Here is an 18093-nt window from a genome sequence, read left to right as displayed (position 1 = left end):
GAGTGAGATGATGGGTTACATATTCCTTTGACATATTTGATGTATTTTGATTTGTTTTTCAGAATGTCATTTTAAAGTTATCCTCTTTAACAAAAAAAAAATATATATATTCCAGTCTTTAACCACGGGCAATGGAGTACTGAAGGAATCTACCACAGGAGAGGTTGTGAACCTAATGTCTGTAGACGTTGACAACATCCAGGGCTTGATGAAGAATATCTTCTCTTTGTGGTCAAGTCCTCTACAGATTATTGTTTGTTTGTATCTTCTCTACAACCAAGTTGGTAAGTATGCAATGTAAAAGTGCTAACTCCTCTTCTTCCTCTTCCTCTTCTTCTTCTTCGCCATTGTCATCGTTGTCGTCTTCTTCTTCTTCTTTTTCTTCTTCTTCTTCTTCTTCTTCTTCTTCTTCTTCTTCTTCTTCTTCTTCTTCTTCTTCTTCTTCTTCTTCTTCTTCTTCTTCTTCTTCTTCTTCTTCTTCTTCTTCTTCTTCATTTTTTCATCAGCTTGTTGATTCTTCTCTTTTGTTCTCTCTACAATTTTGTTGTTTATCTTCTCTCACCAAGTGTAGTATGTTGTCTCTCCTCTTCTTCCTCCTCTTCTTCTTCTTCGCATGTCATCGTTTCTCTTCTTCTTCTTCTTCTTTCTTCTTCTTCTTCTTCTTCTTCTTCTTCTTCTTCTTCTTCTTCTTCTTCTTCTTCTTCTTCTTCTTCTTCTTCTTCTTCTTCTTTTTTCTTCTTCTTCTTCTTCTTCTTCTTCCCCTCTCTCTTTCTTCTTCTTCTTCTCTCTTCTTCTTCTTCTCTCTTCTTCTTCTTCTTTTCTTCTTCTTCTTCTTCTTCTTCTTCTTCTTCTTCTTCTTCTTCTTCTTCTTCTTCTTCTCTTCTTCTTCTTCTTCTTCTTCTTCTTCTTCTTCTTTCTTCTTCTTCTTCTTCTTCTTCTTCTTCTTCTTCTTCTTCTTCTTCTTCTTCTTCTTCTTCTTCTTCTTCTTCTTCTTCTTCTTCTTCTCCTCCCCCTCCTCCTCCTCCTCCTCCTCCTCTTCATCCTCCTCTTCCCCCTGCTTCGTCTGTGGAGAGTATTATATCAGAGACAAGGCCCTAGTCTATCACAAAGTACTTTTCACCAGATTTTTCAGATAAAACCTTGATGTCACCTGAGACCTACACCAGTCCTCTGCTTGTAAGACGAGTGCCCTTCTCTGCCATTTAAGCTATCGGGACTCCTATAGTATTATTGGTCAGCGCAGCTTTATGTTTCTTACTATTTCACTCCTTTTCTGACTGTAGGTTTCAGCTTTGAGACTTGCTGTGGGTGGTGCAAAGTTGAGTTTTTTTCCAAAGGGCTCTTTACTGACGTTCTCTTACCGTACTCAATTGTATAATAAGAAGCTGGCCAGTAACAGTGCTGTCTTTGTTTTTAAAAATTGGATACCGTCTGAAAGGCATTGATTGTGTCTTGTACTACATGTTAGGCTTCGTGGTTGGCTTGGGACCCACTTTGAGCACTTTGGTAAATATTTTCCAATAGAAAAACTCACATCCCTCTTTTCTTTTTTATTTGGTTGTTTTATTATAATGGACTATATTGCAGGTGTTGCGATGTTGGCTGGTGCTGCTTTCCTCTTCATACTCGTCCCTTTAAATGGGATCATCACAGCCAAACTTAGTAAACTTCAGGACAAGCTCTTGGCATTTAAGGATGAGAGGATCAAGATTATGAATGAATTACTTAGTGGAATGAAGGTATCTGACGTCTCAAAGTGATACTGGGCTGCTAGATGCTGTGGACTGTTAAAAGAAATGAACAAAAATGAATATAACATCTTTTAAAAAAGCACATAGCACTAAACACAGAGCACATGTTTTGACTCAAAGTTCTTCTTCAGCTAATTAAAAAACCCAATAAAAACATTAATACATCACTTAAAGTAGACACATTTTGTCTGTCTGGATTAAAAGTAATGTATTTATGTTTTTATGGTTTTCATTATTGGCTGAAGAAGGGTTTCAAACCCAAAACGTTCTGTGGTTGTTTTTTTTTCTTCTTTTTCAAAGCTGCTTTATTAATTTTTGTTCATTATTTATGTATCTCGATTTTTGTGATAGTCAAAGTTATAATGAGTATGGTCAACGACAAGATGGTGCTTGCCTTGCTCTTTACTCATATATTACCTACAGATGACTGTAAATCAGTCCTGGCATTGCAATGAGGGTGATGTGTAAATATACTGATTTTAAAGAGTCTAACAGATGGAACTGAAAGTATGCATGTATCATTATCATATAACAATTGTATATTATTTATAAAATGAAAGACTCATTTTAGTTTTGTCTGGGGGTCGAGTCTGAGGCAAAGTTAAGCTTTCCTTCCTTGCATTCCTGTTTATGAGTGCTCTAATGAAAATTTTTTTAAGTGAAAGGAGCTCGATGCAGTTAAATCTTATGTAAACGTGACAACTTGCACTAAAATTAATAGCCTTATAGTACCTTATGGTTGAAGAAAATTCCTGTTTCTGTAGTGTGAGATGAATGATAGCACTTCTGATCAGAACAACAGGGTAAGTCATATCAGAGCTATTCTGCTATCAAAGTCACAGAGTCAAACACTTGTTGAAATGAGTTGGTAAGCGACTGATATAAAAGGTTTCAATATATTTTTATGTCACCTTGTAAACATGGGCAAATTACTCGTTGCTGGCTACATCGGTATCATATAAAACAAAAAGACAAAAAGACAAAGCTCATTGACATTATTAACAATACAATTTTGTTATGAAATAACACAAATTATGTCATTGCTTTCTTTTGCTCAGATCATCAAGTTGTTTGCTTGGGAAGTGAGCTTTGAGGAAAAAGTCCTAGCCATCAGAAACAATGAGCTTCAGATTCTTTCCAAGTTTGCAATCTTAGAAACTATATTCAACTTTTCATGGTCTGTGGCTCCTTATATGGTAAGGACATTGTTTACAAGTTTATTCACTTGATCCTAATATGGTTTGAACATTTTATACAAATTTTAGTAATTGGCTGTCTGCTAATGAGGGAAATTTAAGTCTTAAGAATATGAAATAATAGTAGTAGTAGTAAGCTTCGCAGTCCGAATGACGCTTGCTGAGAATTGTGTGATTCAGTCATGGTCAATAAGTATAGCTGCTCTCTCCATCCATGTTGTTAGTTGTTTCCATTGGTCACGGTCCTGGGCCAGAGTTTTGAGGCTGTCAAGATCTTGTTGTGACTTTAGTATGGAGGGCACTGCAGTATTTCTTATTTCTTCAGGGATTAATTCGGCCTCATCTGAATCCAGAAATTTATTATATGTAGAGAGGTCCTGGTTCAGGGTAGTTATGAAATAAGATAAATAAAATAAGATTTTCGTTATTTATCCCCAAGAGGAAATTTTTCTTTAGGGTTTGTTTCAAGAGAAGATTGGAATCATCCTGACATCAGCCGTAGTGTAGTGAAGCAAAGTGATACAGGATGAGGTGACCCCTAAGGGTCACGGAGGAGGTTGGTAGTACAAAGAAGGACCATACCCCTATGCCACACAGACTCTTGTGGATCAATTGTTATAGATGATTCATTCACGGCTAATTTCAAACTAAAGTACACTTTAGCCCTTACCTTATTTTGATTAGTGTGTGGAGAAAGAGAGAGGGGAGAATATGCTGGTTCTCCCATTAAAAAAAAAAGAAGTGATAAAGGTCTGAAGTTGGAAATTCAAAGAGTTATCCACACAATGTGCCAGAAAACGATGATAATAACCTAATCCCCAAAAAATAATTAATTTCTTGGACATAAACTAAAGTATTCTTTCTCTCAAAAAGAAATCTAGTGCATAAAATTAAATTTGCATATTTATTATTTTCAATTCAATCATGCATATTAAGTCTTAAACAGTTTTGTATGGTCTTATAATAAAATGATTTTATTATCCCATTCTTAATGAGGTTAGTGAATTTGTGGGTTTCAAAAAATGGTACTTAATCATTTGTTTCCACCCGCTTGAGTATTTTGGAAGGCACGGTTTGTTAATTCTTTTACTCCTGATTACGTTTTTTTCATAAGTTCCAGTTTATTCAAATGTACAATTCTTTATTATTTTTAAAATTTTATTAGCAACCTTTTTATTTTGGTTTCATTGCATATTATTTATCTCGTCCAGGTCACTTTGTTGACATTCTTGAGCTTTGTGTACGTCAACAACCATCATTACCTTGATCCTCAAACTGCCTTTGTTGCCATCGCTCTCTTTGACGTGATGAAATTTGCCATCAACTTTACTCCTTACATCATTACAGAAGGAACTAAGGTTAAAACACATTATTGCTATTATTATTATTACAAGTGATGTCCCCCATTACAATGTTGGCAAGAGATTAGTTATGTACACAATGCCTTTGTCATGGGTGAAAGTTCGCCGGAAAAATCCGGCATGGCCGGATTTTTATTTTTGAAAAAGAGGTCTCGCCGTTTTTTTTTTGTCTGGCCGGAATTCGAAAATGAAAAAAACCGGCATTTATATAATTAACCGCACTTCTGTTTTTTCCTCTTATTGGTAGTTGCAGGATTTTTTTTTCTGAGCACCTGCCTTTGCAGGATTAATATCATTGAGTAACTTTCACCCATGGCCTTTGTATCACACTGTGCACACAGTAGATTATTATTCAAGTCATTTTTCGTTTGTGTTCCGGTTTGACTTTTTACTGTGTTGTTGTCAAAATTTTAAAAAGCATACCTTTTCTGTATTTTGTTGTATTTTACGTATTTGTTGTTGAACATTTTTTAAAACCTAAAGTGCAATTTCAACCATAAACATTTACCCACACACTCCTTTAAAAGTGTCTATAACTTTTTAAAGATTAAGGGGTTCTTTGCCTATGTGATCACCGAATCATAGCACCATCAGTATATGGAATTGTTTTTGCTTATTATTATTATTATTATTATTATTATTATTATTATTATTATTATTATTATTATTATTATTATTATTATTATTATTATAAGCAATGCTCGAATTCTGTTACACAATATCCCAGTACCCCGCAGTACACATCATCAAGCATCTTGTTTCATTTGTGTCCCTTTTTATTCTGTTTCAAAAGTATTTGTCATCTAAAATATTCTAAAATCTACAATGGAATTCCAACAGTGCCCATGCACACCTTAAAGTATCTGTACCTATTTCAAAACTTAATTGAATTTTTGTTTCATGTCTAGTAAAACATCCTGAAAAGTTCTTCTTTGTGGTCATGCGATCACAGTTTCATTATTATGATTATTATTATTATATTATTATTATTATTATTATTATTATTATTATTATTATTATTTATTATATATTATTATTATTATATTATTATTATTATTATTATTATTATTAATTATTATTATTAATTATTATTATTATTATTATTATTATTATTATATATTTTATTATTATTATTATTATTATTATTATTATTATTATTATTATTATGTTTTATTATCATTCCTTATGTTGTACAATATTATTATTTTTATTATCATTATGATTATTACTATTACAATGTTAATATTTTAATTACTGTTACAGTTACAGTATGATACAAACTGTAATATCTCTAGTTGAAATGATTAGCTTATGTCATCTTATTGTAATTTGTTTGATATCTTCTTTGCCCAAAAGGCTGTCATATCCGCTCACAGAATTGAACAGTATTTGTACCAAGATGACCTGAATGAAGATTCTGTGACTAAGATAGAGGAAAATGATGGTGAGTATGAGATTGGTATTGCCATGGAAAAATAAATTCGATTTTAATTTTACATAAAATTGGGTTCTTTAAAATGAAAAAAGGCGAGATTTTATATATTGCAAAGTCCACCATGCTCACAACACCCTACTTACAGGTTCCAAGCCAACTGCAACATTGAATATAATGAATAAGCAGCCTGTTCAGTGCTACGAATGTTCCTTTTCTACAAAGAGGATGCTGTTACTGATCAAGTGATCATTTTACACCAGAATGTCATATTAAAGAGCCATTTTCGGGGATCCATTTTGAGTTACTCACAGCAGGACTTGAATCCTTGACCTAAAGGTCACACATGGAGTGTCATTCCACCTGGCCACAAAGCATATGTTGTAAACATGTTTTAAAATCAATATTCTCCTCCTAGTTTAATATAATATTACTGTTATGAAAATTGAATCTGATATATACATTTGTGGAAGCTGACTTTTTATGAGAGAATTACCATTTTATTTTAACTTTTTAATACAGAGATTGTCAAATCATATGTGATGTCGTGCAATGGTTTGTTTCGGAAGGTACATCTGGCTGAACTGAGAAAACAGCCATTATATCTGAAAAGTGACCAAAAATGTCAAAATGCTTTTTTTCAATTTTAGAATTTTTAAGTTATTTTTCTATCATAAAATTGTAATTTTTTTCCTTAAAAACAGTCTTGAAGTATACAATATAATTTTTAAAGAGCGTATACCCTGTTTTCACTCATTGAAAGAGGGATAATTTTGACATCCTTTGACGAATCTGTAAGTTTGGCAAAAGAACGCCAGTCTGGTAACCTAATACTTTTACTCAAAGGGGAACTCCATTTCTACCTTCACAATACTATTTTTTAACCCCATGATCCCATCTTGTGGTCAAATTAAATCCTCAAAAAGAGACTAGTCAAATTACATTTATATAAACAGAAGTAGGCCATGCATAGTTACCAACAGGGAACCCCTTGAATCCTTCTCTCTCATTGGTCCTTAGGATCACATGGTAATAAATTATGCAAAATGGCAGCAGCCTCTTATGGTTCACACTACTATGTTATGACGATCGACCCAATCAGCAAAGTCCGGTCCGCATTCGTGCACCGTCGCGAACCCGCCGGGTATCATCGTCACAACACACCTTTCGACTAGATGCTCTGCCGACTCGGGTTCTTGCCCACAACGTGGACCTATTGGGCAGGTAGTAAGACCTCACCGATGTAACGCACTTGCCGTTATGCAGCTCCTCGACCGAAGCCGATTCGCAGCCACCCAATGTCTCCTCTTACTGGTATCAAAGCCTGGCAACTTCTCACCAAGCTTTGAGGAGTGTAGGTCCCCGCCCCCACGAGGGATTGAATTCGTCCAAACCGACTTCCATCTCGTATGTGCAGCTCTGTCTGTAGTCAGTGATTCTGCCTACAAGGGTTGCTGTCCATTATGCGCATGAGAGGGGTATCCCTATTCCCTCTCTCTTTGATCTTACTCAGCCAGTTTCCGGTAATCGTCTCCCTCCGGACATCGGGGGGCTGGATCACTGCCATTACGGGCCCCATTCTCTAGGGGTTGTTGCTAGCGTTCCCGCCACTATGTGCATCGACTTGCGAAGTTTTACATCCACCTTCTCAACGTTTCTGCTTCTACCCCACACTGGAGAGCAATACTCCGCGGTGGAATAGCATAGTGCCAAGGCGGACGTTCTCAGGAGCGCTTGGCTAGCGCCCCTAGTCGATCCCGCCAGCTTCCTCAGAAGACTATTCCGCTTCTCTATCTTCCGGGCAACCCCTTCAAGATGCACCCAATAGGTAAGGCTGCGATCCAACGTCACCCCTAAATACTTTGGATGCGGCTCATATGGGAGTGGCTGGTCCCCGACTAGGACATTCAGTTTGCGGGTGTGACAAGCACTGCATAGGTGAAATGCAGTGGCCACGGTTTTTGAAGTGTTCATCTTCAGGTACCACTTGTCGAAGTAGGATTTGAGTCTGGTGACGTCCTCACTGAGTACGCTCTCGAGTCGGGTCCACACTTTACTCTGAGTAACGAGTGCCCAGTCGTCCGCGTATCCCAGCCTCAGGGAGGAAGTGTTCGGCATATCGCTTATGTAAACGTTAAACAACATTGGCGCAAGTACCGATCCCTGAGGGACCCCATTCTTCAATTTCCTTACTTTGCTCGTGGCATCTCCCAGCGCGACGTGGAATTGCCTTTCCCCTAAGATCGAAGAGAACAACTTCAAGGTCTTTTTGCACCTTATGATTTTTGCAAGTTTGAGCATCAACCCTTCGCACCAGACCGTATCGTACGCCGCTGATAGGTCTATAAAGACAGCACCTGTTTGCTGTTTTCTCTCGAACCCGTGCTCAATATGCTCTGTAAGGGCAATGACCTGCTCCGTGGTGCACCTCCCTTCCCTGAAGCCCGCCTGCTCAGGTGGCAGGGCAGCGTCTAGGACCGGCCCCCATCGGTTTAATAGTACATGCTCCAACAATTTTTTTGTAAAGGCAGCTCAACAGCGATATGGGTCTGTAACTGTCTGCCTCCTTCGCCGGTTTCCCTGGCTTCAGGATGGCAACTATCTTCGCATGCTTCCACACTTGTGGAAGCTTTCCTTTTGCAAGGACGTCGGACATTGCCTCTGCCAGCCAGGCCCGTGCCCTGGGAACCAGATGCGTCACCATATCGGGATATACACCATCTATCCCTGCTGATTTGCTGTTCTTCACATCGCCAATGGCTGCACCCACTTCTCAGGGACTGAACGGGGTCGTCCAGTCCGACTCCTCCGCAGGTAACGAGTCCAAAATCGTACGGTACGCCTTGCGGACACTGCGCTCAAAAGCCTGATTAGGTACCCGTTTGCTACGGCTCTTAATGTTCTTGGCAATTGTGTCTGCCTCACACTCCGGTGCAGCCTTCGCGTAATTCCGATCTGGGTCCAATTTCTTTATCAAACGCCAAACGTGGCGGCTGGTGTGTGTAAAGTCGAGACTTTCCACAGTCTCCTGCCACCGTTGCTTCCTTCCCACTGCCAGAGACTGAAGTAGTCTTTCGGCTACGTCCTGGGACTGGGTCTGCTGGTACTCTCGGTACAGCTCTTCCGACTCTGCTGTCCAGCAAGGGGTGTAGAATGTCCGTTTGCCCTGTGGAATAGAGCGTTGAGTGCTCTTAACCAGTAACCTGCTAAATCTGGTTATATTCTTGGACTTGGGAGGAATGGCAGGGCAAACCTGCTCGATATAGGAACTGAATTCCTCCCAGTCAGCCTTCCTGAAGTTCCATCTGCAAAGTGGGAGAGACTGCACCCTCGGTATTGTCACCCCAGCTGTGACAAGAACCGGCCTGTGCTGGCTATGTGGAAAGTCCCCGAGGACTGTTCGCTTCACCTGCAGCCGTTCACCGTTCGCACCTTTCGTAACGAGGGTGAGGTCTGGAGTATACTCTTTCTTATGGCGGGTACCCCGGAAGGTACCCTTGGCTGTAGGATCGTACACTAGGTGTAGATCATTACAGTCCATCCATGAGTGGAGTTGTCTTCCTGCCTCGTTGCAGTCTCGGTAGCCCCATTCGTGATGGTGGCTATTAAAGTCTCCCAGACAGATAGAAGGATGGTTTGTAGATATTATGCAAACACAGTCCACCTACTTCCACGGAAATTTCGGTTCACCCCATTGCTGTCCGTTACGCTCTCAATGACCCTTACCTTCGATGGCTCTTTAGCGTAAACGCTAACCCCTCCTTTGAGCCTCGAAGTGTCCTCGCGTTGGACCACCGTATAGCCTGGGATCTGGAATCGGGAAGATTGCGCGCCTGAGTAAAGGTGGGTCTCCTGTAACAGGAGGATGTCTACGCTATGGGCGGCCAATAGCTTTGATAAAAGTTCATTTTTTGCCATACTCTGGCTCTCGACATTCAGGGACAATATATGCGTCAGTTCGCTATCCCCGCCGTTGCATTTTCCGATCGGCAGGCCGCGAATCGATTGATGATAGGGACGCTTGCTTTTTTCTCGAACGTGCCGACGACCCTGGCGACACGAACGCGGTATTATTTGGCTAGGCGGCAGACCGCTTCGCCATTGACTGAACTGATTTGGAACCTTCATGAAAATAGTAGTGTGGCGCCCGGGATAGCGGCTGCTATTCGGGCATCGGGTTGGATCAAATTTAGTCACACATCGGGGCAAGCAGCTCATGTGGCTCGTTGGCTCGATACCCGGGATGGTCTCGTGACGGTCAACGGGGATTTACACCTTTGCCCTCCCGTGTGGCTCAAGCCCCCTCACCAGCTGCAAGGTAAAGTTAAAGATCCATGAGGGGGTGCAAAATGGCTGCTTACAATGCACGGTTGTTGTTTGAGTTGATGTTGCAAGAAATTCAAATATCTTGCTTCATTATAAACTTAATTTCATGAGATATTTGACAAATGAATAATTTAACTAATCAGATTCGACCGATAATTGTATTGAGCTTGTCAGAGGCGAGGAGATTGTGGTGTTGTGGGCGTGGGCTTGACCGTGCGCTTGCCTCGAATGACTTGCTGAAGGAAAGTGTTGACTGGAGATGGGAGGATGGAATGTGGGGAAGAATAAAATAAAGAGCTAATGGATAGTAGAGATGGCTACCAGGACAGGAGGACGAGATAAAATGAAAAGATTGACCATGGAATTAAAAAGAGATTTGTGGAGCAGGGAGCAGGCAGATAAAGAGATAGAGAACGAGCGGTGAGGGAGGAATGAGAGGCAGAGACGAGTGGGGAGGAATAAAAAAGAAAAAAAAGGAATGGATAGACAGATAGATAGAGATAGCTATAGCCAGTTGGAGGAGGAGATAAAATGAAGAGAGTGACTATGAAATGAAAAAGAGAATGATGGAACAGGAAGTAGGTAGATAGATTGATAGATAGAGAGAGAGAGTTGTGGGAAAGAGGTGGGGGTGGGGGGAGGATGCTGATGAAAATGATATGCGGAAAATGAAAGGGAAAAGAAACGAGTTGGTGAAGACCCTTTCCTCGCCGGGTGCAAAGAACTGTTACCACTACCCCGATATCACATTTAGCTTTCAATAAACCTTGCATTGTTGAAATGAATAAAACTATGTGTGCTGTTTGTTTTTTTGTTTTTTTTAACTAAAGAGCCAATTCACACAAGTATCGTCATTTAAAAAACGAGTACTGTGTAAAAACTAATGGAGCGAATTCAGAATAAATTGGCACAGATTGTAGTCGCATGCTATATAAAAGGCATGTCAACTTTCATTATGATAGCTCAAATATAACATGCCGTTGCTATGGTGATATATGTAAAATCTTTAAGTGCAAATTTCTCTGAATTTTGGATCTCAGATTTGCAGGAATCTCCCCATTTCAATCTTGTATAACTCAGCCAAAAATTATGGTACATCAATGAAACAGGTATCAAATTAAAGGGAAAAGAATGATCTATTCAGATATATCCAACGGTCAAAATGTACCTTCCGGACCAAATCGTCGCCGGCGTCACATATTGTTTACCTTTATTTGTAGTTTTTTTAGGACAAGATGGCTCTCCCTTAATTTTCTCAAAATTCATTTATTCACTTTATTTCCCTCACTTTTTAAATGAAGTATAAGCACACAGTGTCAATGATTAAACTATTTAACTATGATTCACATTAAACTATAAATTCTTTCTAAAAATTGAATGATCTTTAAGTAGATGTGTCATATATATTATTTTTAAACCCGCACCCAGTAACATAGTCAAAACCTTTTTATAATGCAAGGTAACTCTTATGTCCTTCAAACTGACCATTTATTAAGGTAAAGCTCAAACCACTTACCTTTTTTACCAAGGGAGCAATAAAAATGATTTTAATGAACCCACACATTGAATTGCTGTTACTGAGTTAAATATAACCCCGTTTGTAAAGCATCCAAAGAAAAATGATTTGAACCGCTGCATTCTTTTTTTTTTTTTTCTTTTCCTTTTTGGACAAAAATTACTTTTTCAACCAGCAATCGAAACCATTAAAACAGCTGTAACTTAATTTGTGTAGATTTCAGAAAGATAGGAGATAAGGTCTCTGGATATGTTGCATGCTAAAGTAACATTTTGAACATAAAAAGGTGTGTGTGATAAATATTTTGTTGTTTCTTGAAGCTTTTACACTCATTTTTGTTCACTTGTTTGAAGCTGTTACATCGAATTTTTGTTCACCACTTTTTACAGTCCACAGCTTTTAGTGGGTAGGGAATCAATTTACCTTTACACTAATTTTTATATCAAGTCACTCAAATAGATTTCAGCACATTATATTATGCCACCTACCTTTGGTAATTCTGAGCAAATTGTTTCTACCAGGAGAAGATGCCATTGTAATAAGCAATGGAACGTTTCGATGGAGCTTAGAAAGGCAGCAAGCCACTCTTAGAAAGTAAGCATCTGAGATCTTCTGCTCTCTGTCAATGTTTATATGTATATGTTGAATGTGTATTTGTATATATGGCCGTGCATGTGTTGTATACAAATGCGCATATTAAATTAGATTTTAATTCTTGCCATTAAAGAGTTGTCAGGTAATGATAATATAATGTTTTTTGTGTCCTTTATCAAATTAAATGATTTTGTTGGAGTGGATTATAATTGCGTAATCCAGGGCCTACCCCATTACTCTCAAACAGAAATCCAAAATTCCAAAATAAGATACGGTTCAAATAATATGTTTTGATATGAAATTACTTTGATGTGTTAGCTAGGTCAGACACAATTCTGTGTAGGTCTCTTTGCACTTAAAGACGGTGTTATTTTTCTTTTCTTAGTTTCAAAAAGTTTTCAGAGTTTCACTATAAAGCAACTAAGGCTATTTAGAAAACAATGCTACGGATTTAAAGTGTTGTTTGCTATAGTGTGAAAGGGACCCAGCCTTTCTGAGTCATGAGACCTTAGTTCCCTTCTAGGATTTGAATTATAACCTTTCAATCCATCACACTCGCTCTTTTGCTAAGTTGTAAAAGCATTGTTAATGGTTACAAGTAAGTTGGTAATGATTGTTATTTCTGCTATTCCAGCATCAATGTGTCCATTCCAGATGGAAGCTTAGTAGCTGTGGTAGGGTCTGTTGGGTCAGGGAAGTCATCTCTGTTGTCTGCTATTCTTGGGGAAATAGACAAAGTGGATGGAGAGGTTACCATCAGGGTCAGTTGTGTTTTTATGAAATGTACATACTGCTTTTCCGTCATGATTTTTCTTTTCTGAATGAGATATATCAATTTACTTATTTTATTTCGTTTTTGTTTGCTTTTTTTTTCATAAATCACAATATATTCCTGTTTTGAAGACATCAGATTCGAAAGCATATTAATTAGTCTTTTTTCCATTAGGAACTGTCAGATTTTATATTGTTAAATCCCTTCTATCTCAGAAAATCAGTCTCTGACATTTTTTCTCAATAAATTTCTCATACATTGTTTTATTTTTCACTGATCTCACAATCACAATCTCATCGTTATATAATAAAGCAATATTTAAATCATCACAGACTGAAATCAAGAAAATGAGAATATCGCAAAAGACAGTATAAAGAAATCATGACATGATTCTCAACTGGGTTTTTTTTTCAAAGTTATGCTATGTAATCTCATTTTACACAATGGTTTGATGAGAAAATATGAGTCAAGAGCCTTTTCCAAAGACTCAGTCTTGCACCACTGGAAACTGGGACCTTAACAGTCTCCTTTATTCTCAGGGTAACTTATCCTATGTGCCTCAACAAGCCTGGATACAGAATGACACTCTGAGAAGCAACATTTTATTTGGACGAGAATATGATCCAGATTTATACAACAAATGTATAGAAGCCTGTGCTCTTGGTCCTGATTTGAAAGTGTTACCAAATGGAGATCTTACTGAAATAGGAGAGAAGGTAAGAATGTGTTCTTCCTCTCTGTAATGCAATCAGTTGAGTGGATAGAATATGTGACTTTATGGACCGTGAGAAAAAGGAAAACAAACAATACAACCAATTGAATTGTGTAATTAGGTTGAGTTATAATAAATAATATAGGACAAAAAGAATGATTTAGTCCCAAAATCTTTCTCAGCCAACAAAAAAATTTTGGAAAAAAATTATAAGCACTAACACAAAGTAATATTGGGCTTGTTAACACCAAGTCTGACTTAATCAACTATTCAGATAAAACCAGTGCTGATGGTTTTCCTCGGATCCGCGGAAATCCGCGATTTTTGTGTCAGAGGAGGAATTTCCTCCTTTAAAAAATGACATTTTCCTCAATCAAATTTTCTGGCTTTGAGAGATTTGATGTGTAGTGGAACAAACTGATGCAGCTTCCCCACTATCCAGAAGATAGCTAGAGAAGTTTATCTAGGGGTTGGTGAAGTACAAATGTGGCCATTCATAATTTTCCTCCTTTTTCCCTTTTTGTCACCATCAACACTGGATAAAACTTAAAAGAAATGTTGGTGGCTTTGGTAGAAAACAAGTCAACTTAGGGAAAAGCCAACTTTGCAAGAGATCAAGAGAACTATTGACAGCATAGCAGTTAAAAGAACGTGAACAGTTTTGTCACATGTCAGTAGAAAGCAATTCCATTGGATAGTGCCACCTAGTATTTATGAATACGATAAACCACTGGTTTTGGAGTAACCTTCTAATCCTAAAATTAGAAAACACACGTTCTTTGAGTTGAACAGTTTTCGACAGAAGCCACTGATTTAATATATTCATCCTTGTTTTGTAGTATAAAAACAGATTTTAACATGGCTATATGTTTTCACGTATGTTTATGATATTCTTCAGTTTAACTTATGGAACTTTAGTTTGTTATAAGATTTCAAGATTTTAAATTGAAACAAGAAAGTTTGACTACAAATCTTTCTTCACCACTAACAATTTAAGGATAGAATAATGTGCAATCTTATCTACCTATTGTATTTAAAATCAGGGCATTAACCTCTCCGGTGGCCAAAAGCAGCGTGTATCCTTGGCTAGAGCCGTGTACGCCCAGTCTGATGTGTATCTGATGGATGACCCGCTTAGTGCAGTTGACTCACACGTTGGAAAACATATCTTTAACAACATCCTATCTGATTCAGGAATGCTTGCTGGGAAGGTAAGTATTTTCAGTGTCTCTCAGGTCTTAATCGCAACTAGAATAGAAAACTGGTTGTACTGTTAGATTGTGTTTGAAGTTTCTTTTCCTTTCATCTCATTCACATTCAATGTCTCTAGCATCTCTTAATACATACATATTGTATATAAATGTCCAATTTCATTCCATCGCGCTGACATGTTTTGATTTCAGCAAGATTTGGAATTTCATTTTTGCTTACATGCAAAACGCCCCATAATTTTTCAAACCTTTTCTTTTTTTTCTTTTTGCAAATGTTGTATGGTAAATGCGAACTGAGTAGGCCATCAAATTAGGATGTTCGTTATATCTTTGTTTTAAAAGAAAATTCTGTCATAAAAATAATTTCATATGCTTTATACTCGCACTTTGTATCTTACATACTTTAAATGGAGAGTAAAACCCATCCACTGCATTATATATTCGTGTTCCATTTCCTAACCTAACCAATCCTTTGTGGTCATGACATGCAGGTGCAGCAGGCATTAGTACAAAATGTGATAAAGAGGGGTCATATTTTAATATAGTGCCATTTAAAGAAAGAAAAAACACAAAAATTATTAAAAGCCATTGCCACTCAACTGAAGCATCCTTTTTACTTTCCAAGAAAACATTTTAAACATATCAACCAATAATGTATTCTCTTTTGTCATATTCATATATATATTGCTCAGTTTAACTTTGGATTAAAATTATATCTCCACACCAATTAGGTCCGAGTATTAGTAACCCATGGCCTCCACTGGTTACCTTACACTGACCACATTATCGTTATCACCAATGGTCAAGTGTCTGAGAGCGGCCATTACAAGATGCTGTTGTCTCACAGAGGGGACTTTGCCAATCTGGTCACAACTATGCTGATACAGGAAAAGGAAGAGGATACCAATGACAATAATGATGATGACTGTAAGTGTAAGATTACTTACTTACTTATCCGAACCAGCGACCACCTGAGCTCTAGCCCTTCGGTCTTGTGCCATGACGTAGAAGTTAGATGTCTTTTGTAGTTGTTCCAGGTGACTATAAAGTGTGTTACTGATGCTTGGATTTGGTGGGAGGAATAAGTGTAAGATTACATTTATAAATTATGGTAAAATGATGATGATCTAAAATGTCCCTGCCGAAATGCTCACTATTTCAGTGAAATAGAATTATTTCTCATTTAAGTATATCCCTACCTAGATTTGCTTTTCAAAAGAATTTTACCAAATTGCCTGCTCTGAAGACAACTTATGTGATAAATTATTTTTTAAAAACTAAAATTAAAATTTATGGCACACACTCAAAGTCAAAGCTTAAATTAAACAATGCTAATGATGACTGAACTAATTGTTATCCGTAAGAAACAAGCTGAAGTACTTGTCAATGAGATCAACCTCGGATCAACTATTATTTACAATTCAAAAACTGTGAGAAATCTACGAACACCTAACGATGAACGATCATGTTTCAAAATTATGCCAAGTTGTTAATTATTGTATAAAATGTATTAATAGAATTTAAAATCTCATGGATGCACATACTTGTAATTAGCAGAATTGATTTCTGTAATTCTCTACTTTTTGGGTCTCCCTAAGCCAACTTTGACAAAAATTCAACATGTCTAAAACAAAATTCTCGGAAGGTGCATTTTACTTTGTAGCACCATCAGTCTGGTATTCTCTCTCAGTCTTTACCAGAAGCACTCATACTATTGATTGCTTCAAGTCCAGACTGAAGACAGAATTTTTATTTAACTTTTTCTTAATGTTTCTAAATCACTTTGTTCACATTTTATTGGTATCAGCATTACTTAAAAGATCACCTACAGTTGAAAAATTTAATTTTCTTAAAATTGTAACATTTAATGTTCTTAAAATTGTAACATTTAATTTCTTAAAGTTCTCATGTCACCTATGTCTTGTAAAGCGCTATTGAACATGTTAGATGGAGATTGGTGCTCCATAAATATTATTATTATTTATTTATACATTTTAAGATAAAAGATTAATTAGATATGTTGGACGGCGTTGTTTCAATCTAAAACCACTAAAACTGCTTACTTGCTCGTCCTTTTTCATTCCCCATACTTTCTCCACCCATCCTCTATCAAGCATTTCAATCCCTCTACCAACAAATGCCCTTTCTCAATGCACCATTCAATCAATTAATTATATTTGGCGATTTCTTTGCCCCCTAATTGGCTCATGGAAAAGGACAAATGTATCCAAACCACTCAAACCAGTGTTATAATGGAAGGAACCAGTTGCCAAAAATAAACAATTTAAAAGTAAAAATCCATCCCAACATTATAACATTTTGAGGCAATGAGTCACAAATTTACTTTTACAACAGTTGCGAATCAGTAGAGAGGAAGTAAAGTGTGGCTCTCTCTCTCTCTCTCTCTCTCTCTCTCTCTCTCTGTCTCTCTCTCTCTCTCTCTCTCTCTCTCTTCTCTCTCCTCTCTCTCTCTCTCTCTCTCTCTTTTTTTTTTTTTTTTTTTTTTTTTTGAAGATCATCATGGCCCATCGAACAGAAATGGTTAATATTTCTCTTTGATGTTACACAACCAGAAACAACATTTGAAAAGGTGTGTATGAAACATTGCCAAACAATGCAGAATGAAGAATACAAGAAAAAAATAGCCTGCTTCAACTGGGGGTCGAACCTCAGACCTCCTGATTACTGGTCAGATGATTATTTTCATGTATTTTTTTTTTCTGCTTTGTCAGGCACTGTTTCATACACACCTTTTGAGGTCTCTATCTTACACCAGTGCCTGCTCCCTAATTACTAATTTGTTACTTTAATATTTTCAGATACAACATTGCATTTCTAGGATAATTTTAACCGGAGTTGCAATACTGTTAATGCTCTATTTGACTAAATCTCGTATGAAAAGGGTTAAAACATTGTACCAAAGTGACATTTAATCCTCAGACTCGTTTAAATTTAATATTTGATGAGAAAAAGAGATGATTTTTCTTTTTTTGCAACAACAGTGTGGACCTCTCTTTTTGTTGATTGCTAATTATTTTATGTCAATGTTTCAGATCAAGAACTCAAAAGAATTGTAATGAGAACTTTATCGGAAACAGGAGACAATGAAGGGAGTGATGAAGGGAGTGATCATGGTAGTCATCTCCAGGTTCTGCGCCAGCTCTCACAAACGTAAGCAATATATACTTTAGTAGTTTGGGAAAAGGAAATATTTTTTTAATA

General features: G+C 37.3%; 1 protein-coding gene across 2 annotated transcripts in view; it reads left to right on the top strand.

Moving 5' to 3' along the window:
- The window catches only part of LOC144968501 (multidrug resistance-associated protein 1-like), a 63581-nt gene that overhangs the window by 24937 nt on the left and 20551 nt on the right, over positions 1–18093 (top strand). For both annotated transcript variants that reach the window (XM_078906934.1, XM_078906935.1), the window contains exons 10-20: positions 116–284; positions 1588–1739; positions 2810–2947; positions 4159–4305; positions 5665–5752; positions 12104–12176; positions 12811–12937; positions 13488–13664; positions 14704–14871; positions 15603–15798; positions 17925–18042. In XM_078906934.1, coding sequence (XP_078763060.1) covers positions 116–284; positions 1588–1739; positions 2810–2947; positions 4159–4305; positions 5665–5752; positions 12104–12176; positions 12811–12937; positions 13488–13664; positions 14704–14871; positions 15603–15798; positions 17925–18042 — 1553 coding nt within the window. The remainder of the gene's footprint in view (positions 1–115; positions 285–1587; positions 1740–2809; positions 2948–4158; positions 4306–5664; positions 5753–12103; positions 12177–12810; positions 12938–13487; positions 13665–14703; positions 14872–15602; positions 15799–17924; positions 18043–18093) is intronic.

The sequence above is a fragment of the Berghia stephanieae genome, chromosome 3 (genome assembly GCF_034508935.2).
Source record: "Berghia stephanieae isolate SIO BIC M18660-M18661 chromosome 3, UCSD_Bste_1.3, whole genome shotgun sequence".
Lineage (NCBI taxonomy): Eukaryota > Metazoa > Mollusca > Gastropoda > Nudibranchia > Aeolidiidae > Berghia > Berghia stephanieae.
The sequence above is the reverse complement of the archived record's forward strand: the minus strand, read 5'-3'. Positions and strand labels throughout refer to the sequence as shown.